At 48.3% G+C, this 27,061-nt stretch overlaps 1 protein-coding gene and 1 pseudogene across 3 annotated transcripts; one reads left to right on the plus strand and one right to left on the minus strand.

Annotated features, from left to right (window-relative positions):
- Positions 1-10,887: 10,887 nt before the first annotated feature.
- KRT3 (keratin 3) lies at positions 10,888-16,792 on the plus strand. 3 transcript variants are annotated; one of them, XM_047740461.1, is made up of 10 exons: positions 10,888-11,242; positions 11,279-11,511; positions 12,581-12,801; positions 13,372-13,432; positions 13,774-13,869; positions 14,139-14,303; positions 14,718-14,843; positions 15,146-15,366; positions 15,717-15,751; positions 16,218-16,792. In XM_047740461.1, exons 1-10 carry the CDS (start codon positions 10,888-10,890, stop codon positions 16,544-16,546), a joined length of 1,842 nt encoding a protein of 613 aa, XP_047596417.1. In that variant the 3' UTR covers positions 16,547-16,792. The 3 variants fall into 3 exon arrangements, with proteins under 3 accessions (XP_047596417.1, XP_047596418.1, XP_047596416.1); XM_047740462.1 differs by having other exon boundaries at positions 10,888-11,140; positions 11,282-11,511; XM_047740460.1 differs by having other exon boundaries at positions 10,888-11,511.
- Positions 16,793-24,541: 7,749 nt separating this feature from the next.
- LOC125106429 (mRNA turnover protein 4 homolog) lies at positions 24,542-25,418 on the minus strand (annotated as a pseudogene).
- Between the last annotated feature and the right edge of the window lie 1,643 nt (positions 25,419-27,061).

A 27,061-nucleotide genomic window follows, 5' to 3' on the forward strand; every position in this document is an offset into this window, starting at 1 on the left:
GCACCAACTTGCAATTCCCACCAACAGTGTAAGAGGGTTCCCCTTTCTCCACATCCTCTCCAACTCACGTTGTTTCCTGTCTTGCTAATTTTGGCCATTCTAACTGGTGAAGGTGGTATCTCAATGTGGTTTTAATTTGAATCTCCCTGATGGCTAGTGATGATGAACATTTTTTCATGTGTCTGATAGCCACTTGTATGTCTTCATTGGAGAAATGTCTGTTCATGTCTTCTGCCCATTTTTTGACATGATTATCTGTTTTGTGTGTGTTGAGTTTGAGAAGTTCTTTATAGATCCTGGATATCAACCTTTTGTCTGTACTGTCATTTGCAAATATCTTCTCCCATTCCGTGGGTTGCCTTTTTGTTTTGCTGACTGTTTCCTTTGCTGTGCAGAAGCTTTTAATCTTGATGAAGTCCCAAAAGCTCATTTTCACTTTTGTTTCCTTTGCTTTTGGAGACATACCTTGAAAGAAGTTGCTGTGGCTGATATCGAAGAGGTTACTGCCTATGTTTTCCTCTAGGATTTTGATGGATTCCTATCTTACACTGAGGTCTTTTATCCATTTCGAGTTTATCTTTGTGTACGGTGTAAGAGAATGGTCAAGTTTCATTCTTCTCCATATAGCTGTCCAATTTTCCCAGCACCATTTATTGAAGAGGCTGTCTTTTTTCCACCATATATTTTTTCCTGCTTTGTCGAAGACTATTTTGGTCCTCAAAAATTTAAAGGAGAAGCTAGATGAGCTAGGGAGAGTTTTTTGGCAGAAAAGGTTTGGATTGCCATTTGCCATTCACCTATCCATCCTTCACTGCCCATCAGTCTACCATCTATCTATCCATCCATCTATCTCTCCGTCCATCCACCCATTCATTAGCCTTTGAATTCGGTAAGGCAAGGACCATGATTTACTCATTTTGATATTTCAAGGTCGGTGTGCTTGTCACATAGTAGATGTGTTGGTTTAATGAATGAACAAATGTCCTAGGCAATGTTCTAATAAGAATTAAAGTATTCTTTTACAGAGTTTTCAACTGGGATAATAATGACTAGATAAAAACAAGAACATATATAACTTGGCAACCTGATAGACATGTTCTTGGGAATTACAAACAAGGGCTATGGGAGTCTAGAAAAGGGTGAAATTACTTTCAGTCTTGGGTGAGGGGGTTGGCAATCACAGGAGGCTTCATGGAGGAGGTGGCATTTAAGTTGGATCTGGAAGGACAGGTAGGCCTGGGTATTAGAGATGGGTAGAGGGCAGGATTCTAATCTCCTCTAAGAGGAAATCTTTTTTTTTTTTTTCCAGGAAGTCCTGAGCAGCTCTACCTTATTGGCTCACCCTGTTCCTTTGATTCCCTTGGGCTTCCTCAGGCCTCATTCTGATCATACTACCTTCCCTGTGTGGTGTCCTGAGGGGCTGCAGCATTACACTCATTAGACTGGGCACTTGTCTGCCTGCAAATCAGCTGTCTAAGATCTTCAGCTTGACAAGCATTACAGGGGACCATCACTCTTAAGGAGGACATAGTTTATTATGTGTGTGTGTGTGTGTGTGTGTATGTGTGTGCACCTATGGGGACTGTCAGGGAGGCAGACACATTAGACACAGATTTTCCATACTTTCCGGAGACTATTAAGAACAAGAGTAGGAGGGGCCCCTGGGTGGCTCAGTGGGTTAAAGCCTCTGCCTCCGGCTCAGGTCATGATCCCAGGATCCCGGGATCGAGCCCCACATCGGGCTCTCTGCTCAGCGGGGAGCCTGCTTCCTCCTCTCTCTCTGCCTGCCTCTCTGCCTACTTGTGATCCCCATCTGTCAGATAAATAAATAAAATCTTAAAAAAAAGAGCAACAGTAGGAGTCATCCAGGTAAAAGGGTTATGGACCTGGAGCTGGGGTGAGAGGCACAGGGTAGAAGGGGTGCTCTAGGCAGCAAGAATATCAGCACAAGAGAAGGGAAGTGTGGCATAGCTAAGTGTGCCAAACAGCTTAGCATCCTTAGAATTCCACTCGTAAGGGCAAGGGTTGTGGGAGTGGTAGCTGGGGAGGTAGGTTGAGGCCAGGCTGTGAGGACCATGGCTTGACCCATCGTCCAGTTTTTTGGGGCTTGGGGTTTGTGCTCTAAGACTAGACAAGCTCAGACTGAGGCATGTCTGAAAGAACAAGCTCTGGATGAGAGGAAGAGGGAACTCTGGGCCACCTGCTTTCAGGGTGTGGCCTTTAGGCTCAGGTTGTGTTTTGGACTCAACATCGGGAGCTTCACACAGCTATAATGCTAAGCCTTGTCACTGCTCTGCCTCCTTTCCTGCTCTTGTTTACCATGAGGTATTGTTCCAGGACCCAAGAGGCTTGTCATCACTCCATTGTCTCCTGGCAAAAGCGTCTTCCTCCTACTGATATCCATTCCTTCAGTATTTGTGTACCATCCATATACTGGGGGCTGTCAATCACTGAATCTGAACTTAAGTAGTATCCCATGGTCACCTTATTTCCCACTGTGATCACACACTCTGCTTTATGTCCAACTGATTCCCTCGAAGTCTGCAGCAGAGGAAGTGAGAGCCCTGCTTTTCAAATCATTGCGTGGAGAAAGAAATCTAAGTTTCTTGTTAACTTTTTCTTCCCTGGGTTAAATGATCACTTGACATTTCTCCCCTCCTTCCCTTTTAGCTTTTGTTTCAAGCAATTTATTTCATAACTTCATAAGTGATTTTTGGAATCTCCTGCTGAGGATAAGATGGGGTTTCTGCTGTAGACAACCTGCAGTTTCAGGAGCATGCTGGACAAACACGATTCAGCACCCACACGGTGGAGAGCTCCTATTGTGCCGGAAGAAGCTTACAGATAAAAGATTATTGAGGGAGAGCATCTCTCTCAGTTTTCTTGTCTTATTTCTCTTCTCTGTAAGTGTACTGTTCCTTCAGTTCATTCTCACTGCAGGATGTGGAAGTGAATTGTTTAAAACTGGGAGGCAAGTGCCTGTCCTGGAAGTTTAGGAAGAGGAAGCTGGTCTCAACACCTTCTCCCTTGACCCCATAACTGAATCTCTACACAGCACTCAGACTCATCTTTTTAAAAGCCAGCTCATGTCTTGCCTTTGCTGAAACACTTCAGAGACTTCTCCTCTCAGAGTAAAAGCTGGCCTTATTCAGTGTCTCAAAGCCTCGTTGTCCTGTCTCCAAGCTGCCTCAGACCTCACTGTGCTCTTCTTCTCTCACTCTGCTTCAGCTGTGCTAGCCCCATACCGTTCCTCACATGGTCCTCACACTCCTGCCTCAGGGCCTATGCATTTGTGGTTCCCTTGCTAGGATGTTCTTTACTCACATAATTGCATGCAGATTCTTAGCTCAGGTCCCCTTAGACCACCCTCTGAGATAGCACCCCTGGTCACGACTACTCCCCTCTCCTGCTGCATTTATTTGGTAGTTCCTTTCACAGCCTGACAAATATATATTTATTTCTTTATTGTCTGTCTCCTACTGGCACAGGGACTCTAGAAGACTAGGGATGTCATCTGTTTTTTCCACTATTGCATTCCCAGTGCCTAGAACAGTGCTTGGTAAATAGTAAGTGCTCAATAAATATTCATTTCATGAATATAGAGACTGCAGGAAGGCTGGGCAGGCTGATGTTTTGCATCTGTGGAAGAAGGACATTAAGTCAAGAATATGATGGAGAGTGGGGCCTGGCTGGCTCAGTCCAGGATCTCAGGGTCCTGGGATCAAGCCTCGGGTTGGGCTATGTGCTCACTGGGGAGTCTGCTTGAGGATTCTCTCCCTTTGCCCCTCCTCCTGCTTGTGCTTTCTCCCTCTCTCAAATAAATAAATAAAATATTTAAAAAAAAGAATTGATGCAGAAAACGGGTGCTTGGGTCACACTGGAGCAATTAATTCACTGAATTAACCTGTGATTATTCTAGAGCAACAGAAGTGTCCATGTTAGTGCTCATTCTCATGTGAGAACAGGAACACATCCCAGAGTGGCACAAAATGGCAAATACACAATAATAGTGAACGTTTTCTGGGTATTCAGGATGTCTAGGTACCATGTGTTTACCATGCATTATTTAATTCAATTCTCACAACAGCTATGGAAGATTAATCTGCTATTATTTTATCTTACAGATGAGGAAGCTAAGGCTTGGAGAGGTTTGGTAACTCGCCCAAGAACACAAGTAAATGAGAGGCAGAGCCAGAATTCAAGCCCAGGACTACCTGGCTTACCTGGGGGAAAGCCTGTATCTTTCCCCCAGGCAGGACCCATGTAAGCCAACAGATGAAGGAGGCAAACCTATACTTGCATTGAAAGAAGCACAGCGTCCACATCACAGACAATAAGGATCCTTCTAGCAGTTTTGTCACACATTACATCACCTCTGAGTATTATACCTTAATGAGGCACTGAGATTTTAAGAGTTTCATTCACAAAATAGAGTGAAGAGTGCTGGAAACTGGGAGAAGCAGCTGGGTATATTGAACCCAGCTGAGAACAGCTTCTGGAAATTCAACAGTATTTTCTTATATCAGAATAGGTGTCCTACAGAAGCCAGGGAGGTTTGTGAGTGTTGCTCTGGAAGGCCAGATGAGAGCAAAGTCATGTCAGTTCAGGTCACATCCATTAAAGGCCTGCCAGGACCAGATGCTGATGAACACAAAGGCAGGGAAGATGGCAGTGCTGACACTCAGAGGGCACAGCCTGGCAGGGAACTTCACCTGGGGACAGCGAGACCTGTCTAAGGGACAGAGCTGTCCAACAGTGGAAGAGGCTGCTTGGAAGGAGTTTGAGCCCTGAGGCTAAAGGTCTCAAGGGACTGTTGTGTTAATTGCCAAGGTTCCAAGCATCCAAATGTGCACACATGTCTGTAGACTGAATAAATTGTATGTCTTTCATGCGTGTGTATTGCCATTTTGAAATGTATGTGATTGTAAAATGCAGTTTTATTTAAAAGCATTGTTGAGTTCACAGTAAAAGTGTATGTTCTCCAATAATACTGAAAGTACAAATTCTTTTTTTTATTTTAAAGATTTTAATTACTTATTTGACACAGAGAGAGATCACAAGTAGGCAGAGAGGCAGGCAGAGAGAGAGAGGGAGGGAGAAGCAGGATCCCTGCTGAGCAGAGAGCCCGATGTGGGGCTCAATCCCAGGACCCTGGGATCATGACCTGAGCCGAAGGCAGAGGCTTTAACCCACTGAGCCACCCAGGCGCCCTGAAAGTACAAATTCTAATCTATGTGAAGGTCAATATAATTTTTTGATGTGAAAAGGGGCCTTCAGATCTGGGCAGGGGTGGGAGCCAAAGTGGCATCATGATCAGGTGGGTGAGACCCCTGTAGACCCTGACTTCATTGATCCCACAAAGAGGTGGCCTCCTGCTGGAGCAGAGGGTACTGAAGCTAGATCCAAGAAGAACTTCCTCAGTTTAGAGTGGTGCCTTGATGGCCTGGGTAAGCCAGAAGTTTGGATAAATAGCCTTCCATGGGGATCTTGAAGAGCAGGAGAGGCTTCGTGGAAAGACAGGGGACTGCCTCTAGGCAGAGTACACTGGCCAGTCTCCTGGTTGTAGCGTCCTATGAGGCTGATTTTATACACTGTAAAACAGTGACTCACTCATTTATCTAGGGAGAAGAGCTTAGGATGCTTAATTAAGCTTCAAATAATCCAGATGTACAGGGTGAGTGTAAGTCAACTGTGTTTTTTCCAAATATTTATTGGGTCTTGCCAATCCAGAGGGCTGGGCAGGACCATCATGAATTTCAACCCAGGGTTGCTTCCTCCGCTTCCATCACCTGTATCACTGAGGACTCTTCAATCAGAATCAATGTTCTAGTCCTGTTAATACCTTCCCAGTTCCTGATTGGCTTCCTGTTCCCTCATGGGCAATGCCTGCTCTGAAATTGTGGCAGCAGAACAAGAGTAGATTAAGCCCTTCCTTCCACTCCTTCTGCTACTGTCTGGAGAGGTCCCAGCTCTAGAACTAGGTGAAGACAGTGGTGGGTTGTGACTTTGCTTCTCAAAGATTCTTCTTCAAGCTAATTCCCTCCAGAGGAATGGCAAGTATGGCTTAGAATCAGTGAGCTCTGGCCATGGCTGGAATCTCCCCCAGTTGGGGGACAGTTGGGTACCTTGATTCACTGTGGGTTTATGAATCCTAGAGATTCATACCCTAGACTTCAGGGCCCACACCCAGCCACACAGCAACCTCATTCTGTCAGGCCAGCCCTCCATCCTGTTCCACCCTCCAGTCCCTTTCTTCTCTAGCCAGGGCTACCTCATCCCTGTATTGGTCAGGGCTCATACCTGCAAATATGAACATCCATTCTGTCAAATGTAAATGAAAAATAGTGTATTAAGGGACATTGTTGCCCACGGCATCTCTGGGAGTTGGGTAGCCTGGAGTCATGCTCAGCCACACCTGGGGGCTGCTCTGGTGACAACGACGTGGCCATTGCTGTTGTGCCCATGATGTTTGGGGCAAAGTGACAACATCCCACCTCTGCCCATGGAGGCCCAGATGTGTCCGTCATTGCACTCTCTAGGAAGCCCAATTGCTTTGTCTGTCCACGGCTATCTCCTTACATCATCTATATCAGAGTCTGAGTCTCACAAGGGTCTACCTCATTGGAAGAATCTAGGCCAGAGGCCTGGCCTCCAGCTGTAAAGGAGTCTGGGAACATCTTTTCTGGATTTTGCCCTAGGAAGGTGGGAATCAATGTGGGAAATAGCCAAAACGTAGGAATGGTGTTCATGATGTTGTGTAGCCACAAATGACAAAAGTCCGCCATGGTCATCACTTTCTGAATCCAACCACGCTTGTTTTCAACACTGAGACTTGGCTCATGACCACCTGGGCTGAAATGCTTTTCCTTCTCTCTAATCCTGCTCTTCTCAGAAGTTTTGGCCCACGTCTCTTCATGAAGCCTTCCTGTGTGATTCCGTGTTTTTCCAACTGTCCACGCCCTCACAGCACCCACTACACAACAAACAGTTTTACAGTCTTGCTTGGTTTGGCTTGTCTAGACTGTGAACTCTTTGGAAATGATTCTACCACACGGCAACTGAGACAGTCAAGGCTCAGAAAACACTCTTCATATTTGCTCACTGGTTTCTCTGTGGAAGGCTGACAGCTGAGGCCCCGCTTCCCCTCATCCCAAGTCATGGAGTTCGATATGGCTTCTATCTATCCAGCCCCAAGCTGTGCTCCCATTCCTTAGAGGGTGGGTTGCTCCATGGATAAATGCAAGTGGAATAATCATTTTGTGGAATTGATTCTTTTGACAGGCATGAAAGCTGACAAAAATAGTTAACAATGATAGTGAACATGGCCTGAACTCAGGTGGTATGCTAGGTACTTTTCAGGCATGACAATGACCTTATGAGAAACATATCATTAATAGCTGAATCTTATAGACAAGGAAACTGAGGCCTGGAGAGGTTAAACCTTGCTCAGGGATGTGCAGTGACAACACTGAGATTTAAAAACTGGGTCTGTGTACACCTGAACTACCATTATGTATGTCAGTTAGATTTCCATTAAAAAATTTTTTTTAAAGATTTTATTTATTTATTTGACACAGAGAGATCACAAGTAAGCAGAGAGGCAGGCAGAGAGAGAGGAGGAAGCAGGCTCCCTGCTGAGCAGAAAGCCCGATGCAGGGTTCGAACCCAGGATCCTGGGATCATGACCTGAGCTGCGGCAGCGGCTTAACCCACTGAGCCACCCAGGCGCCCCTCCATTAAAAAAATTTTAAAAAATGGGTCCGTTTGGCTCTAAAGTACTTGGTTTTTAATACTAAGAAAAAGAAATATGGCCCAATTTTTGTGGCACATTTTTAAAAAGATTTATTTATTTATTTTAGAGAAAAGGAGAGAGAGAGAGAGAGAGAGAGAGAGAGAAAGCGTGGGGTGGGGAGGGGCAGAGGGAGAAGGAGAGAGAGAATCTTAAGCAGACTCCATACTGAGTGCCGAGCCCGAAATTGGACTCCATCTCACGACCCTGAAGTCAGGACCTGAAATCAAGACCAGAGCTGAAATCAAGAGTTAGATGCTTAACTGACTGAGCCACCCAGGCGCCCCTGCGAAATATTTTTTGAAACACTTGACAGATCCCACTCATCTAGCTCTGTTCCTGTGAGATTCAGAGGGGCCGAGGTGATTGCCATCTTCAATGGTTAATGATGCCGAAACCCAGAGGATCTAAACAGCTTTGGTCATGTTTAGTCATGGGGTGGGGCTGGCCCAGCTCTGGGTTTGGTTCATTCTTTAAAGTGTGGTTCTTGTGAGGGAGAAAAGTGAAGGAGGGTGGCTATTGGTGGCCACCCTCTCGGCCTTGGGCCAATTTCACATGTCATGAAGCCTGGGCCAGTGGCTGGGGAAGGTCAGAGTTTCAGTTTAGACTTGCTAGGGAGGGGATCCCAGTACAGGGCAAGAGGCAGATTGTAGGATCTCAAATACCCAGTCAACTTCAACCTGACTCTGGGACTTTATTTATTTATTTAAAATTTTATTTATTTATTTGAGAGCGAGTGAGCAAGTGAGCTAGAGAGAGAGAGAAAGAGAGAGAGAGAAAGAGAAAGAGAGAGAGAGCACGAGGAGGGGCAGGCAGAGGGAGAGAGAGAAGCAGACTCCCCTCTGAGCAAGGAGCCCATCTCGGAGTTCTGTCCCAGGACCCTGGGATCCTGACCCCAGCAGAAGGCAGATGTTTAACCAACTGAGCCATCCAGGTGCCCCTGATTGATTCTTTTTAAATTAAAATATAATCGACATACAAAATTACATTAGTTTCAGTGTGCAAATAGTGATTCTAAAATTACATACATTACAAAATGCTCACCAGGGTGTCTGTCACAATACAAAGTTACTACAATACCATTGACTATATTCCCTATGCAGTGCTTAACATTCCTGAGATTTATTTATTTTATAAATAAATATTTTAAAAACTGAAAGTTTGTGTCTCTTAATCCCCTTCATCTATTTTGCCCACCCCCCCACCCCTCTGATGGAGTGATTCTCAATTGGTTGGTTCCTGAACTGTGATTCCACAACATTTTTTTTTTACTGGAAAGGAGGAGGCACTCATTGTGCACGTATATCTGCACACCAGATTTGAGAGGTCTGGATTCCTCATGCTAAGATAATCTCAATTAGTTTAGGTTACCTCATGTCATGGGATTTGAACCCACTTTTGACTGGTTTTATTTGGTTGTAATTCAGTAAAGCCTTAATTTATTCATGAATTCATCAGTTGATTAATTGATTCATTCATTCAACCAAACAACTTTTATGAGCATCTATCATTGGCAAAGCACGGTGCTAAGAAGCAAGGGATCCAGTACATTAAGAAGATCGTAAACTCCTGGAAAGCTTATGACTTTATTCTCAGGAAGGGGCCAAGATGATGGGTAGCCTGTGAGTAACAAATGGCAGAGAGAAGGACAGAAATGGGAGAACCAGGTCACAGAAGAAAATTTCATTTCCTCTGCACTTGGGCAGTTCCCAGCCCCACCCAGCCCTGAACAACCCCCTGTCCTTTCCTCCCTTCTCATTGAGCCAGCTTCTGCCGGCTCTGCACAAGCCACACCCTTAGCAGGGCCTAAACGTGTGGCGGAGAGAATGAAAAAAGACCTGTCCTGGAGAGATAAGCGGCTAATTTGGCAGGCAGGCTTTCCTCTTGGACAAGCCAAACCCAGTCCTAAGCCTCTGAAAAACACCAGGCTGGCAAGTTCTCAGGCTTTCGGAGTCAGACATGTATGGCCGTGCTATGGCACTGCTGGTCTGGCTTCCCGAGGCTGGGGGTGGGTCTGGATACTGAGGCTACAGACTCCTGGGAGCATAGTCCCTTAACCTGAGAATGGTCCCCGTGTGTCCTGTTCACCACGGAGAATCTGTACCTTGCACCGTGCCTAGCACGAGTTAGAAGATCAGTAATTACTTGGTGAACAGGTGGTAGAATTGATGTTTGAATTTCCTGTCCTCTGGGACTTGGGCTGAAACCAGAGAAGTGGCAAAAATGTGGGAAGCAGGAAAGGAAGCTTTCGAGATGCACCAAGATATGGAATAACGTACAGTTTCTCTGGGAAATTTTCAAAGCAAGCAAGCAAGCAAGCAAGCAAGGAAACAAACAAACATTTCTCATGTTGAATTTTGCTGATGTCTCATCAAAGTGCATAGGTGCTAACTGCCCTTTTTCTTGGAAGACAGTCACGAACCCAAATGCCATTGCCTCCTGACCTGCTGCTTGGGATAGGAGGAAGATTTGTCATGGCTCTGAGCTCTGTTTCCAGAAAGGGAGGAAGAGAGGTCATCATTTCATTCCCAAACCTAGCACAGAGCTGGGCACACAGTGGGTATTCGATGGCCATGTGTTGGCTGTGGAGTGAACTGAATCATCCCTTCTGTCGAGATCCTTGCATTGAGTCTGGGTGGGCTTCACTGTTTCCACTACCCAGACAACCAGAACCTCCCGAACCCACCTTCCAGTCCAGTCATTCCACAGCGGAAGGCAGATAGATGGCTGCTGAGCACATGGCAGGGATGAGTGTGCCTCTTGGGTCCTGTAAGACAAAGCTAGGAGGTGGCCATGCCCAAGCATGAGGCACGCCAGGCGCCACCCCCTGCCAGGTAAGCCTGCCACCTTAGCATTTTTACCATTTCAGATTATTTTCAAGGTGTGTTTAATAGCCTGGAACAAACTTATTGCCTTGGAGGCAAACACCACCCATAACTGTTTGGGATTAATTATCTCTCCTTGGTTTGAGCCCAGCCACCTCCTTGAGGTATATAAAGGGATTTATTCTGCACAAGTCTTCAGTTCCCTTCCCTCTTCCTCTGACTCTCAGTGTCCTGCTTAACTCTCGTGCTCTTCCTTCATCAAGCTCTCTCACCATGAACAGACAAGTCTGCAAGACATCTGGTGGCGGCAGCCAGGGTTTCTCGGGCCGCTCTGCCGTGGTCTCTGGCAGCAGCAGGATGAGCTGTGTGACCCGCTCTGGGGGAGCTGGTGGAGGGGCCTGTGGGTTCCGGGCCGGAGCAGGTGGCTTTGGCAGTCGCAGCCTCTACAGCCTGGGTGGCAACAAGAGCATCTCCATCAGTGTGGCTGGTGGCTCCCGGGCTGGTGGCTTTGGGGGAGGGCGTAGCAGCTGTGGCAGTGGCTTTGGGGGTGGCTATGGAGGTGGCTTTGGTGGTGGCTTTGGTGGTGGCAGAGGAATGGGAGGTGGCTTTGGAGGAGCTGGTGGCTTAGGTGGGCTTGGTGGCTTTGGAGGAGCTGGTGGCTTAGGAGGGGCTGGTGGTTTTGGTGGGCCTGGTGGCTTTGGTGGGCTTGGTGGCTTTGGGGGGCCTGGTGGCTTCGGTCCTGGTGGCTTCCCCGGAGGAATCCAGGAAGTGACCGTCAACCAGAGCCTCCTGCAGCCCCTCAATGTGGAGATCGACCCCCAGATAGGGCAAGTAAAGACCCAGGAGCGGGAGCAGATCAAGACCCTCAACAACAAGTTTGCCTCCTTTATCGACAAGGTGATGAAGTTTGGACTGGGCCCCCATTTCTGGGCTGGGACTTTGAGTTTGACTTTCAGACAGTGTTTAGGATCAATCTTGGATGAGCCAGGCTGGAGGGGGATGGTTAGGCAGAGCTCTACAGTCTGGGAAGACGTTCAAGGCTGATGAGTTTGCCTACATGGTCCCTTGTGTAGGGAAGACAATGGGCTCCTCTTTGGACCTGGACATCTGCAAGTCCTGCTTCTCTGGCTCCCTGCTCCAGTCTCCTGACTGTTGCCTTATTTAGGCCTGGGCTGCAGCACTGGCAACACACAGCAAGAGCCACGACCCCTGGCAGGGACGGGTCTGACCCAGGACTGGGCATTTTTTGGACATGAGCTGCCCTTTGAGGCTTTCTGGGAGGCCTGCTCCCTCCTTGCCCCTGTGCCAGGCAAAGGAGGTGGATGCCCTAAAGAAGGGATTAAAGAGGCTTACCTGGAACCTTAGTCCCAACAGGTCTGCAGAGAAGCTGGCAGTGAGTCTGCACCCCTAAATTGACCTGGTCTGGAAGAGAGGGGTGCTTGGTGCCCTCCAGACCAGGGTAGCTTACACTGATGGGATCCTCCCTGCCATGCTGATTATGGCATTCCAATCAGTATCAGTTCCCAGTGATTCACATCCCTTGAAGGGCTGAGTGTCAGCAGAGCTTTAGTTAGAAGCTATGCTGCTGAGTTCAAGTACATTTCTGCAGAGTGCACTGTATTTTTGCAGTTTGGGCTAGAGTCCTGAAGTCCCTTGGGGATGCAGAGCAGTCATCTTTAAAACTGCTTCCAGACAGGGGTTATTTCCAGTTGTCCCACGTGTTTCTCCTCCTTCTAGAACTTTCCAAACCATGCTGCATCTTTAGCAGCCCAAATCAAGCAGTCATCTGCCCATAGACTCTCCAGCTACAGTAGGGACCTAACTTCACATCCTTTCTAGGCCTTTGTGCCGGGGGATGGGGAGATTCAGACACTTAGTCCTACCTGAACCACTGGTGGTTCAGAACCTTCCCCCACACCATGCCTCTGCCACTAGTGTTGTCTGATGCAGCTTCCCCCCCATGCAGGTGCGGTTCCTGGAGCAGCAGAACAAGGTCCTGGAGACCAAGTGGAGCCTGCTCCAGCAGCAGGGCACAAATTCCATGACTGGCACCAACAACCTGGAGCCCCTCTTTGAGACTTACATCAGCAACCAGCGGAGCTACCTGGACAGCATCCTGGGGGAGAGGGGCCGCCTGGACTCAGAGCTGAGGAACATGCAGGACCTAGTGGAGGACTTCAAGAAGAAGTGAGTGACAGATGCACAAATGGGAAGTTGCCATGGGCAACCAGGTTTCGGAGTCCCAGCTCTTCCCGCACTCTTTCTGTCCATCCCACCCCCCGCCCCCAGCACCTAGACTGTCTTCCTCTCCTTACCTTCACAGAGGGCAGCTTGGTTCATTGGGCTCCCTGCTCACCCTCCTTCCCCAAAGACAAGGGAAGTTATGGCAAGTGGAATGAGTGTAGGCTTGAGGAAGCACTTCTTCATGGTCCATGTTGGGGAAGATTCTGGTTCTAGGATCTGAAGGATGCTGGGACAACTCATGGTGTGCTGACCAACCATCCCAGTTTCCCTGGCACAGAGAGGCTTCCCAGACTTTCCCATTGAAAGTCTTCAATGCTAGAACAAGGCCAGCGTTCTGGGGCAAACTGGAATGGCCGGTCCCCCTAACGAAGAGGGGGAGAGTAAGGAGGATGTGTTCCGCTGAGAGGGGCTGCTGAGGGACAGGGATGGAGAGATGAACTTTCAGTTTCAGACGAAAGTGGTTTATGACTACCTCAAAACCCAAACTCAGCTATTTCTCTTTAATCCTTACAGGTATGAGGATGAAATCAATAAACGTACAGCTGCTGAGAATGAATTTGTGACCCTGAAGAAGGTAAGGGCTGTGTGTGAGGTTCCTGGGGCTTGTGGGCACAGGTTTCCAGCTAAGCTGGGAAATCTTCTTACTCCACCGCCATGGAGCTGCCAGATTCAGACACTTAGAGCAAAAAAGAGAAGCCAGGTTCTTTGTAGTCTGGAAAGATCCCTAAAAGAGTCAGTTCGTTTGTTTTCCATTTTGAATCATCCCAGTGGGATGTGAGTTACTCCTTCACGTGCAGACCAGCCTCGGACAAGGACTGGTCAGTCACCAGCCTCTCCTGACTTTTTCCTGCTGCACGTGCAGTTTGTTGTTTGTTCCTTGGGGGAATGAGGCCTTTATGCTTCTGTCTTTCCCAGGACGTGGACGCCGCCTACATGAACAAGGTGGAGCTTCAGGCCAAGGTGGATGCCTTAATGGATGAAATCAACTTCCTGACGAACCTCTATGATATGGTGAGGATGTTACCTCCTAAGAGGGGAGCAAGGGAAGGTGAGATAGTCTCAAGACTGGGGCACTTTGGTTTCTAGAGCCCAGGAAGAGATAGTGCCCCTTGTTGGGGTTCCACAGGGTGGACGGCAGACTTGGGGTTCTCTGAGGAGCTGCGGGGCAGGGTGGGGTAGGTGTACCTTCAGTGCTGAGCCAGAGAATGGGTCTGTTGTTTCCAGGCCTCTGTATGTTTGTTGCAGAGGCCCTGAGAAATTAATAGGCTCTGTGTTGGTAGGAGCTGTCCCAGATGCAGAGCCATGTCAGCGACACATCCGTGGTCCTATCCATGGACAACAACCGCTTCCTGGACCTGGACAGCATCATCGCCGAGGTCAAGGCCCAGTATGAGGAGATCGCCCAGAGAAGCAAGGCCGAGGCTGAGGCGCTGTATCAGACCAAGGTGGGAGCTAGACACCTCTGAAAGGTTTCAGGGAGGCCGTGGCCCATGGGCCTGCTGGGTGGTGAGTCCTGCGGTCACTGGGAGGACTCCTCTTGGTTCTACTCTCTGGGGACATCTTTCTAATGGTTGTTCAGTTGCAGAAAGTGCCGGCCCTGGTGGAAGGTGGTTCCACTGTCCCCTGTCAGACCATGTGGGACAGATTCTAGCTTGCTCAGGGACTGAAGGGTGGGAGAACGCTGACCATGGCAACCCAGATGGCAACTGTGGCCTCCAAAGTGTCCCTGCTGAAGCATAATCAATGTCATTTGAACAAATGCTTACTGAGCACCTCAAGAATGGGTGGGTGATGTTAGGGATGGAGAGACAAGTCAGTCAAAGCTGCATCAACACCTCATCTTCTCTTCTGTTCCCCAGCTGGGAGAGCTGCAGACCACGGCTGGCAGACACGGGGATGACCTGAAGAGCACCAAGAGTGAGATCATGGAGCTCAACAGGATGCTCCAGAGGCTGCGGGCTGAGATTGAGAATGTTAAGAAGCAGGTGGGATGGCAATGGATGGGACTGGTGGGGGCTGGGGGCAAGGATCTCATGAGTCCTAGTCTGGAACAGACTTCTGGGGTCATCTCAGGCAGCACTGGCCTCCAGGGAGTTCAAAGACCAGGCCAGTCTAGAGGGCTGGCAATCCATAGAGAATATATCTCAGTAGATGAAGACAAGATAGAGGTGTTGGGGAGTGCTGTTGCCTGGCTTGAAAATGCTTGCTATGGGATAAGCTATTGTAAGACTCAGAGAGTATGGGACCCTCCTAGGCTCATCTCTTCTCCTGCCTCTCCCTGCCCCAGAATGCCAACCTGCAGGCGGCCATCGCTGAGGCTGAGCAGCGCGGGGAGCTGGCCCTCAAGGACGCCAATGCCAAGCTCCAAGAGCTGCAGGCTGCCCTACAGCAGGCCAAGGATGACCTGGCCCGGCTGCTGAAGGAGTACCAGGAGCTGATGAACGTCAAGCTGGCCCTGGATGTGGAGATCGCCACCTACAGGAAGCTGCTGGAGGGGGAGGAGTGCAGGTGGGCTCTAATTCCATCTCCCCACCCTCCCTGACAGAAGGCACCTGCTGAGAGCCTGATAAATGACCAAGTAAATGAGAACAGAGGCCTGCTATATGGAGAGAGGCCTCCACCTTCCACAGGCTCTGCAGAGAAGCACTTGCTTTCACAAGCCCACTCTCTCCATAGATGGCCAAAGTTCAAGTGAAACCAGTGTGCACAGGGGTCTGTTATGGTCCACAGAAGGGTCAGAAACAGCACTGATCTGCTTGGCTTCTGAATTAGTTCTGGTTGCTGTTCAACATCTTCATCCATGAAAGATTGCTGGAAATTTGCTTTGTGACAGAGCTGTCTCTTGCTTTCTCCTATAGGATGTCTGGAGAGTGCCAGAGCGCTGTCAGCATCTGTAAGTAGCCAAAATAATCATGACAATGAGAACCGATTCTGAAATATCTACACTCACACAGGGCAGTAGCATCTTACTTAGAAAATATTTCTGTGGAAGTTGGAGAGGTTTTCCATGGGTGGAAGGGGCAGCAGATCTGCTTTTGTCATTGTTTTGGGTTCAGGGCACTATTAATTGATCTATATGGGACCGGGAATATCCAGCAGGGAGCCTGTTAACGGGCAGAGAAATTCTGGATCATCTCCAACGGCGTCATCAAGAATTGACCATAGGTAGAAGGAACCACTGGGAGATTCATTAAGGACTTAGCACTACGGGGCGAGCACCTTATGCCATTAGACTGCATCACAGTGATCATCAGGAGCAAAGCCGCCCCGGTCTCATGCCCATCATCCCGGGCCCATTAGTTACGATAGAGGGAGGTGGGCGCTGGGCGCTAATCACTGTTCTGTCCTCTCCCCTGCAGCCGTGGTCAGCAGTGGCGGCGCGACATCGGGCTCGGCAGGTGGATTAGGCGGCGGCTTCGGCGGCGGCTTCGGTGCGGGAGGGGGCGCGGGCAGTGGCTTCGGCCGGGCAAGTGGCAGCGGCTTCGGCGGCGGCAGCTGCGGCTTCGGCGGCGGCCGTGGTTTCAGCGGCGGCAGCGGCTTCGGAGGCGGCAGCAGCGGCTTCGGCGGCGGCAGCAGCAGCTTCGGCTCCGGGGCTCGCTGCGGGGTGAGCAGCGGAGGCTTCAGCTCCGGCAGCAACCGGGGCGGGAGCGTCAAGTTCTCGCAGTCCTCGCAGCGCTGCTCGAGATAAACGCTGCGCCTGGGCCCCGCAGCCTCCCCAGTGCCTCGTGCCCCCAGCCGCGCCTTCCCTCCGCAGTCAGCGCCACCCCGCACCCTCCACACCCATCCCAGCACCGCCCCCTCCTAGCCGCTCTTTGGGGCTCAAAGACCGGGGCCTCTGGCTCCTCCATCCGGACCCCTGGCCGAGCCTAGCCTCGAGAACTCCGGGTGCTCTCTCGGGCTCCCGTCTCTGCCTGGTTGTCCAGGAGTGGCCTGAGCCACCACCTTGTCCTGCCCTTGGGGTCCCCTCCCTGGGGGAAATGGTCACCAGTTCTGATGTATATAACGCACAGACCCCTCTGCCAACCATTCTGTCGCCAATAAAGTGCATTGTGTTTCACATCAGGACTCTGTGTCTTCCCTGGCCACCTTTCTCCCCACTGGAGTGACTCCTGTCACCCTCTCCCAGTGCTGTCTGTCTGCAGAACAGCTGGAATGCTGATTCTTTGCCTCTAAGGCAGTCACTCCCTCCTGTCCACTGTATGGGATCGAAATGGGCAAGATTGGGTGGTTCCTGTATTGTTTGAGCATGGTGAGGGGGTAGGGGAGAGGCGCTGTTAGGGTCACATTCCAGGAGGTCCTGTTGACTCACAGTTCTTAGAGGGAAAGCTGGGACCTTGTAGACTTTCATCTCCCCCTTGCCTTCTCTCATGTGGGGGAACCTAAGAGGGCCTTCAGTTGTTGAAGAGCTTGGGGATGGAGGAGTTCTTTCCTTGGCGCTGGTTCCTACTCCAGCTGACAAGCTGAAAGCTTTCCACCCCATCCAGGTGCACCTGGGCAAGTGTGAGCTGCTAGACCTCCAGGGCTGCAGGGATTTCCCGGAGCTACCTATCTCAAAGTCTGACCCCAAACCCCCACTCTGTAGAGGGAGCTCTGCAGAAAGCCTTCTGTGTCCTTTAAATCTTTCCTCCTTGGAGCACATATTAGAGGTTCTGAGAAGGCTTGTAGCAAAGACTACCTGTTAGCTGTCTTTAACCCAGCTTTGCCCACAGAGACCTCCTTTCTGGGTAAAAAACTATTGACACTGGTGGGAAAATGTCCTACACCTGTCTGCATGCACACTGGGTTCTTAGGTTGTGTGCCAGCCATGGAAGCTTCCAGAACCAGGAAGCCCTGATAAAGTATCAGTTAGCCATGGCAGTGCTCTCTGGAAGGGCATGGCTAGAAGAAACTCAGTCTCAAGGAGTCCAAGAGCTTTATTTGCAAAGAAGGAGACCGAGGGTCAGAGAGGTCTGGTGGTTTGCTTAGGATCCCAGAGCCTCTGAAGGTCTGAGCTGGGAGTGCACCCAAGCATCCTAAGCCTGGAGCTCCTGCCCCTGCCCCACACTGTCTCTGAGGCTATATTTTCTCCCCTCATGGCCAGCTGCCTGGGTACTCAGAGAACACGTAGGCAATGGAGTAGAAATGGTAAGCCAGGCTGGGCCAGGGAAGCAATATTTCCATCTTAGGCCAAAGCTGAATTTCTTCCAGAGAAGGGAAATGATAATTAAACAGAGAAAACCAGCAACTGGGGCTTGAGATTTGCACGGACATCCTATGTTCTCACTTAGCAGAGCAATCCAGGGCCAGTTCTCTCTGATCTCCCAGGAAGACTCTTTGCAGGATGTGGGATTTGATAGCTATTGCTTCATCTTTGGGCAGGAAGGTGCCTTTTCTGGCTGGCATCCCTTCATGGACAAGGTTAGTTGGGTGAGACCCAGTGCCTGCCCCAGCTCAGAGCTCAGAGGGCTGGGTGTGCGGGAAGGTGCCAGGCCAGTGATGGGACAGCTGCTTCCCCTTGCGTGAAGTCTTTGTTAATGCATTCCTTCCTTCAACCAATATTCACTAAGTTAACTCTCAGGCACTGGGCTAAATGTTGGAGATACATCGGTGAGCAAAAATAAGATGTGTTGCTCTTGTTGTAATAAGGGAGCACAACAACAAAGTAAGCAAACAAACAATCAAAATAACTTCAAGCTCTGCGGTAAGTGTATGGGGAAGAGAACCTGGCGGCTGACCTGGAGAAATGGCAGGACTTGTGAACAGATTGGATGCAGGCATGAAGGAGAAGGAAGATGTGCCTGTGCTGCCTGGTTTTCCAGGGGGAGCAGCTGCATCACGGCTGATGCCGTCTGCAGAGGGGAGGGAAGGGAGGGGCCGAAGGTAGGATGGGTCTGAGGAGGCCCTTCAGGAGTTCGGCTCTAGATAAGTTTGAGCTGCTCACAAGGTAGACATCTGGCCTACAGCTGGAGCAGTGAATGTGGTTTCAGAAGGGACACATATCAGGACTAGAGACTCCCATTTGGATATCATCTGCATAAGGATGGTTAGGGTTGTTTCTAGAGCCATGGCAACTGCTGAGCTCTCCCAGGTGGATGAAAGAAAAGAGGGCCCAGGCTGAGCTCCAGCATCCAGAGTCAAGGAGAAGAGAACAATCAGCCAGGCAGTAGAGGCTGGGCCAAGTTTTCCAGAATACCTACCTCTGAGAAGTCAAGGGGTTTCTAAATGGGCTCCAAAGGACGCCCAGATGAGGACTAGCCTTTTTTGGGACGCTATCCATGTCTCAAAGTTCACATTCAGCCAATGGCTTCTTTCCTTTGCTGTTCTTCCTGGACTCTAGCCACTGGCCCCTGTGCATCCTGTGGGGGTTTTCAGGACACCCCAACCATCTAAGTTGCCTTCAGGTGTCAGGGGGAATCCATGCAGCTTCTTAAAGGGGAGAGTAGCCAGGGATAGGCTGGCTCAGGAGGAATGGCACCATGGAGAGGGCTATTTCTTGGAGGTGTCATTGTCCCAAAGAAATGACCAAGCAGGTGAACTCAGTGCTAAGACCTGAGACTGAAGGAATTAACTCCATGCGTGGCTGGATATTCTCTATTTAGCCCTGATCATTTCTGATCCAGGCTGGAAACACTTCCAGGGAACTTTGCCTAATTCTGAGGACTCCTCTTTTTTCTTCACTTCAGCTTTTACAGAATTGTGAAATTCTATGGTGATTTTTCAGGTGCTCTTAAGTCTCTGGGCTTGGGTTTGCTTTCTTCCACTTGACTAGACTTTTTTATCTTTTGAGTAAGGAGCCAATTGGTGCTGTGTTGTCCATTCTTTTCCTATACTCTGAGGCATGTTTGTTTGCCCACAGGGGAACTCTCCATGACTATTGAATAATGCTGACTTGTACGCCTTAAACTGGGATTTGGGGCTCTCTCTGCTTTGGTTCACTCCTGTTTTGTTTGCTCCTTGGGTGTGGAGTGGTACACCCTCCTGTGATGCCACGGGGACCCAACTGCAGTCCCTCACCCCAATCCCATCCCCATCCATTCCTCTCTGCCTACTCCCTCCCCACACCCCACCAGGGAAGAACACACCAAACAGTTTCTTCCTGTTCCAAGAGCTTGTTGACTCATTGGTTCACGCATTCCTGCAGGTCAAGGAAACCAAGATGGGTTTTTAGATTTTGGGTTATTTCATTCTTTCTCCTTCTGGGATGTAGGCTATGGGTCAGAACAAGTATCAACAGTGATGGTGATACAGTCACAAAAGGCTCAGTTGAGGGAACCAGGGGATTGTTTTCCTCCACAAGAATCTGCCTCTGGATACTCCAGACTGCTGATGATCAGGATTTGCATAGAAAGTTCTGGGTAATTTGTAGGAAGCTCTCTGTGTGACTGTTCTCTGTTTCACCTAGAGCTGGGTGGGGCTTGTTAGGCAAACATCAGAAATCTCATCTCTTGGAATTTGGGCTGCCCCTTCTCTGTCTTCTCAGCACTTTGGCCCCTGTGCATTCTCCCTCTGCTTCCAAGGCCAGAAATGTAGACACCCCGCAACAATTTTGGAAAGACTGAGAAAAACTCACTTGAGTTCTAAAAGTACTTCTTCACATATTTATCTATATTTCTCACAAGCCCTTTTGGGAACTGTACAATAAACATCTCTGTTGTGCCTAAAATCAGTCTAATCAGCCCTGATATTTCCAGCCCAGGCTGAAGGCTAGTTGGTTCTCCTAGGATACCACTGATGGGGGTATTGTGGGAGCAATCTGCTATCCTCAGAATCCGTGGTGACATCAACTTCTGGAGAAGATGGGGACAGGAAAGGATGGTTCTAGATGGCAGTAAAGCAGAGATTTTCATAGGGGGCAATCTCCCCTCCCCCTCCAGAGAGAACATATGGTAATGTCTGGTGATATTTTTGGTTGTTGCAACGGAAGGAGTCCTATGGGCATTTAGAGTGTAAGCACCTACAAGGCACGGGACAGACCCCTGATCAAGAATTATAAAGCTGAAAGTGTCAGTAGGGCTGCTGTGGAGAAACTCGGAAACCAGGCAAGAGGTCATCTCATTCACCCCTCTCCTTAGGAAAGGATCCTTGGTTACACTGATCTTGGTTATAGCTGAGCTGAATAGAGACAATTTTCCCTTTGAGGGAAGTAGATATTTTTAGGAGTTTATTTTAAAAGAGAAATGTCCTTCTGCTCTGGACAAAGGCACAGGAAAGAAGCCAGGCAAGCAGTGTGGCCCTACGTGGGCATTTGCAAGACCTGTGCCAATGAACTGCTAAGTATTTCAGTTCTGGAATAAACCTGGCCGTTTTACGCTCTGTGCCTTTGACAGTCTTCCCCTTTGCTAGGAATACTCATTCCATCTTCAGTTACTTGACTAGCTCTTACTATCACTGAACGATCATTCAGGTTCCACCTCCTACAGGATTTGCTGGACCGCCACATGGCCCTGAGGTCTGCCTGTGCTCCCATGGGACCTGTTAACCCCCTTTTCTCACTTGCCCTTTTGTATTAAGATGACCAGTTTCATGTCTGTTCTTCACACTAGCCTGGAAGGAACTCAAAGGGATGGATGTGCCTTCTTCATCTTTGTGCATCACAATGTTCACAGTGTCTCTCACGTGACACTGTGAATTTTACTGAGCTAATGAGGTACTGGAAAAGGATAGGGTGGGCTCTTCAATGCAATGTTGTTCTGACATATTTCACAAAAACAACACGATTAAACAACTCGTTGTTGTTCTGTACTTACTGGCGCAAGTCGTACGCCGGGTAATTTGCACATGTCATTTCATTTAATCCTCACCATAGGAGGCAGGTGGTTATTATCCTCATTTTCTAGATGAGGAACCTGGGGCTTAGAGAGGCAGAGTAACACGCCTGGTCTCAGCAATGGAAGTGGTAGATCTTGGCCTCTAATCCAAAGCCTACACTTGCAACCACGGGAGTGAATGGGGCTGGCTGACTTTGCCTTCTCTGGGATGCCCTCTCTTGTACTAGCTCCGGAGCGTGGTGCTAACAGCTCTCTGGAGTCTCGAGGAGCCAGAAGCTCCAAACCTGGTTTTGTTCCAAACCAAGCCTGGAGTTCCTAGGCAAGCAGGAGAGGTTTTTTTCGGGCTTCCGAGTTCCTGTGAGGCGGGCAGGTCCACCTTCAACTCTAGAGAGTTCTGATCTCCAGTACAGAAGCCAGAGATCAACTGGGGGAAATAACCTTGATAATGATGGGTGTTTCTCTTTGATGCCAAAGAGGAATTCGCAAGGTTTCAAACTATTTTCATTCATACAAGTGGGTGCTTCCAGGCATGTCTGTCCATCACTTTCTGTGGGTGGGTTCTTTAAATGTCGAAGTGGACATTTCACTTTTCAGTCTGGGTGGTGTGATTTGACTTGCTGCAGCCCACATGAATTCATGACAGGATTTGGATAGCCTAATTAAAACCCTAGGCTGGGACACCTGGGTGGCTCAGTCAGGTAAGCATCTGCCTTTGGTTCAGGTTATGATTCCAGGGTCCTGGGATGGAGTCCCACGTTGGGCTCCTGGCTCAGCAGGGAGCCAGGTTCTCCCTCTGCCTGCCTCTTCCCCTGTTTGTGCTCTCTCCCACTCTCTCTGACAAATAAATAAATAAAATCTTAAAAAAAAAACCCCTAGGTCAGTCAGTTAATTGATTTGGGGCAAGTTAATTGACCTAACTAAGCTCGTGTCCTTATCTATGAAATGAGAGTGAAAATTTTGACTTTGTGGCGTTTTTATGACCATTAGAAATTATACTCATAAACAGCTTAATTTTGTGCCTGGTGTATGGCAGGCACTCAGTCCACATTAGCCATTTTTTTTTTTAAAGATTTTATTTATTTATTTATTTGACAGAGAGAGATCACAAGCAGGCAGAGAGGCAGGCAGAGAGGAGGAAGCAGGCTCCCTGCTGAGCAGAGAGCCCGATGCGGGGCTCGATCCCAGGACCCTGAGATCATGACCTGAGCCGAAGGCAGCGGCTTAACCCACTGAGCCACTCAGGCGCCCCTACATTAGCCATTTTTATATTCGTTTTATAGATAGATAAAAGGAGCAAAGATTAGAAAGAGGACATTCTTGTCGCTAAAGGATAGCCCCCACAATTCTTGGAAGTATGCAGTAGCCCAATGAATATTTGTTGACTGATGGATGGACGGCATTACTGATGAGCCCCTGTAGTGGGAAACTGGCTTGGCCAGGCATGGAGACTGGCTTTTATGGAACTTGCCATGCTGACACTGTGATTCCTTGCAATTTGATGCAAAAATCATCAGACTTCAGTGCTTCATTGACCCTAAACTGGGCTACCCTTTAACATTCCTCCCTCCTTTTAGCCTCTAGACTGGTATCTTCTCGGAAGGCTCTTACATCAACATCATCATCATCACAGGAGCTGCCATATGCTGACCACTTGCCCTGTGGAGGGGCCTCTAATGCTACTTCCTCTAGTCCTCATAACAACCTAATGAGGTGGTTATGCTAACACAAATTTAGAAAACAGAAAACCGAGGGCAGAGAGTAAAATGACTCGCTGGAGGTCTTGTAACTGGAAAACGGCAAGGCTGGGATTTGAGCACCTGCCTAACTCCAAGGTCTCCATGTTTTCCACCCCTCCACCCTGCAAAGAAAGAGAAAGAGAAGAGGTCATTTAAGGTCCAGAATATTCAGGATGCCAATGAAAAGGGATGGTTGGGGGCACCAGGTGGTGGGTATTGTAGAGGGCACGGATTGCATGGAGCACTGGGTGTGGTGCAAAAATAATGAATGCTGTTATGCTGAAAAAAAAAAAAAAAGGGATGAGGACTTTCCCCCATGGTGCTTCCTGAGGGAAGGTCAAGGCAGCAAGACCATGGCTGGTGAGTGATCTGTGTTGACAGGAGAATTGGTCCTTGGGGACCTACTCCATTTTCCAGCATCCCAGAGCTCTTCTCCTTACTTCATCTACCTTCAGGCTTTAGTCTGCTCTCAGCTTCCTCTCTCATGCATGGAGCAAGTGCTTTCTCTTTGGGCATAAGGCCGGTTTCTTTAACTTTATGCCTTAACCCCTTGGCTTCCCTATGTGCCCATTCTCATCCATTCCAGATGCATAGCTGGACTAGTGCTTCTCTAAGTGTGTATTGATAAGGGTTAAGATAGAAAGGTTTTGTTGTTAAGTTTGGGAAACTCTAATAAAGTAAAAGTAAATTATTTTTTTCTATGTGACTTCTTAGGGCTTTTAAATGTGCTTTATCAAAACCTCAAGGGAAAGCTATAGAATTTTCATTTTCCAAACTTATTTGGCCAAAGAAATTTTTTTTTTTTTTAATCAAGGCTATCTTGGGGAATAGTATTTGGCCCTAAAGAAGCCCTGGGAGAGAATCCAGTATGAGATAAAGATTTAGGGGTGAGTTGAAGAGCACTGTAATCGAGTCTGGAGAGAAGACCAGAATTAGACTGAATTATGATTGCTAATGACTAAGACTTAGTAACATAAGGATTTACCCATACTTAGATTTTTTTTCTTTTTTGATCAAACTTTAGCTATAAAGGGAGCTAACCCTATGCGGTAATATACATTTTTTGTTCATTTGTTAAATAAAGTTATTTCAGTAGTGATCTTTCAATTTAATTATATATTTTTTTTGCTTTACTTACTATTTTTTTATTATGATTTTTTTCAGCATAACAGTAAGGTTTTTTTTTTTTTTTTCCTAGAAAATGTTCTCTTTGCTGTCCACAGGAGCCACCCGCAGACAGTTTCATTGCTTACAAAAAAGCAGTCCATCCCTCATGCCCTCCCTGCTATTCGGCCAGCGGGATGGCGGTCCCACAGACCAGCCAAGTGTCCGTCAGCCATTGTCCTCCCCCTCTGATTCTTCTGCTGATTCGGATGCACTCTCGGGCAAGTCATCTCCCATCTGCTGGAACCTTCCGGACTGTGCATCCCACATGTATTTGATGGTGACCTTGAATTCAGCCATCTCATACCCGAAAAGCTTCAGCACGCGGGCCTACTCTGGGGTCAGCACATCGCCCTCCTTGCACACCTCGTGGTCGGACAGCAGGGTCACCACACCTCTCTTGAGGGCGGTGGGCAGGCCCAGCTGCCTCAGCTGTGGCTCCATGGAGTGGGGGAACTGCTCCAGGGGCCCTGGGTCCAGGGTCACAGTGAAAGTTGCTTTGTTTCCAGCTCGAGCGAAGTCCATTTCCGTGTATTTTGTAAACCACTCATTCACTTCCTCCTTGGTGCGGTTGGTGAAAAGGAGACCGACCTCACCCCTCAACTTCTTGCTGACCTGATGTAGGTTGTCTTTGTACTCGTCAGCTGGGCTTCGACCCAAGGCCACCATCATCACCTTGTTTTTGCCAAAGAACATCCGGCTGTGCTTCCAGGCGCTCCGGATGTCCTTTAGCTTGCTGTTCCTCATGTTGGCCACGGAGAAGAGGAAAAGGTACTTGTACGTGTCCACACATTTCCGAAGCTCTTCTATCAGGTTCTGTTTCAGTTCTAAGCCTTTCTTGGCAGTTTTGGTTAAGGAAACTTTCTTGTCGCGCTTGGATTTGGGCATCGCGTTGCAGGCACATGCGGCAGAAGGCGGTCAACAGTAAGGTTTTTATTTTAATTTCAGTTGGTTAATATGCGGTGTAATATTAGATTCTAGTGTGCAATATAGTGATTCAACATTTACATACAACACCACCCAGTGCTCATCACAACAAGTGCTCTCCTTCACCCCCATCACTTGTTTAAAAAACTGTGTATCTTGCTGAAAGAAGATGTTACTTGAATGATGGTTCACACACTGTGTAGTGTCCAATATAAGTTTTTATTTTAACATGGTAGAAAGTAGAACATGATGATAATTCTTAGTCCAGGGGCAGTATACCCAGAATGACTGTTCATTTTTCTTTTTTGGGGGAGGACAATTTAATGATTATCTTGAAAATTTGATCTGTGAATCTGTATATACAAAGGTCACATAACTATCATCCCTTCATCCTCAGCTCCTAAGTAGAGAGGGATATCTGCATACTTTGCCTAGAGGTAGTGACTGCTGTCTCAGGATTCATTCCTCTACTCCCAATTATATTATGGGCAATTCATTCTTAAGCATTCTCATTGCAGTTGAACACCAGAGAACAATCTGTCTAGAGGAAATAACTCTGCTATAGAGGTGACAATTCCCCCCTAATTTATAGGTGAGGAAATAAGGATCCAGAGTACTCAGCCACTTGGCAACCTTGACATGGAAGGTTCTGCAAGGTGAGGGATTAGAAGAACTCAGACAGTTGGCAGCAGGCAGCACATTTAGATGCCACTGCTCTAAAAGATCCTGCAGTGAATAAGAGAAATATTGCAGAGGATGCTAACTAGTTATTTCCAGAAGCTTCAGTCAACTGCTGAGAAAACAATTTCAACTGGCTAAATAGGGTGATGCTTTGGCAGGCTCAGGAGATATGAATTAGGCAACCCAACCCAAACCTGTGTTTTTGTGACCTGCCCATTCCTCTCTCTCTCCCTCTTCTCCAGCATATGCCAGGATGGAAGAGATGAGCCACACTTAGGAGACTGCCACCCGCTGCCTCAGCACTAGAGCCGAGGGAGGGGAAGGGAATCAGAGACACTGATGTCTGTTCTTGTTTGCTTTGGGCTCTCACCTGGGGATTCAGGAGAGCCTGTCTCAGCTTTCTTCTCAGGGAGGCATTTGATCTTCTGTTTTTAAGGGAGTTCCAGAGAATGTGAATAAAAACCTCACCAAGAAGGACTGACATTCAATTGACAGGTGGAGTAAGTGTCTCAAAGAAGAACCCAACAGAGATCCCCTTCATGGATTGTCTATGGAAAGATAATGTTGATTTAAAAATCCAAATATTTGTTTCTGGGCCCTATTTAAATCTCCAAACAATCCTGCAAGTGAGGTAGAATCCTCATTTTACAAATAAGGAAAGAGAGGGCGCCTGGGTGGCTCAGTGGGTTGGGCCGCTGCCTTCGGCTCAGGTCATGATCTCAGGGTCCTGGGATCGAGTCCCACATCGGGCTCTCTGATCAGCAGGAAGCCTGCTTCCCTCTCTCTCTCTGCCTGCCTCTCCATCTACTTGTGATCTCTCTCTGTCAAATAAATAAATAAAATCTTAAAAAAAAAACAAAAAAAAAAAAAACAAATAAGGAAAGAGAGACTCAAAGAAGTCAAGTACCTTGTCCAAGGTCACTAATTAGTGCAAGGTAGACAAGGGAA

The sequence above is a fragment of the Lutra lutra genome, chromosome 8 (genome assembly GCF_902655055.1).
Source record: "Lutra lutra chromosome 8, mLutLut1.2, whole genome shotgun sequence".
NCBI classification, from domain to species: domain Eukaryota; kingdom Metazoa; phylum Chordata; class Mammalia; order Carnivora; family Mustelidae; genus Lutra; species Lutra lutra.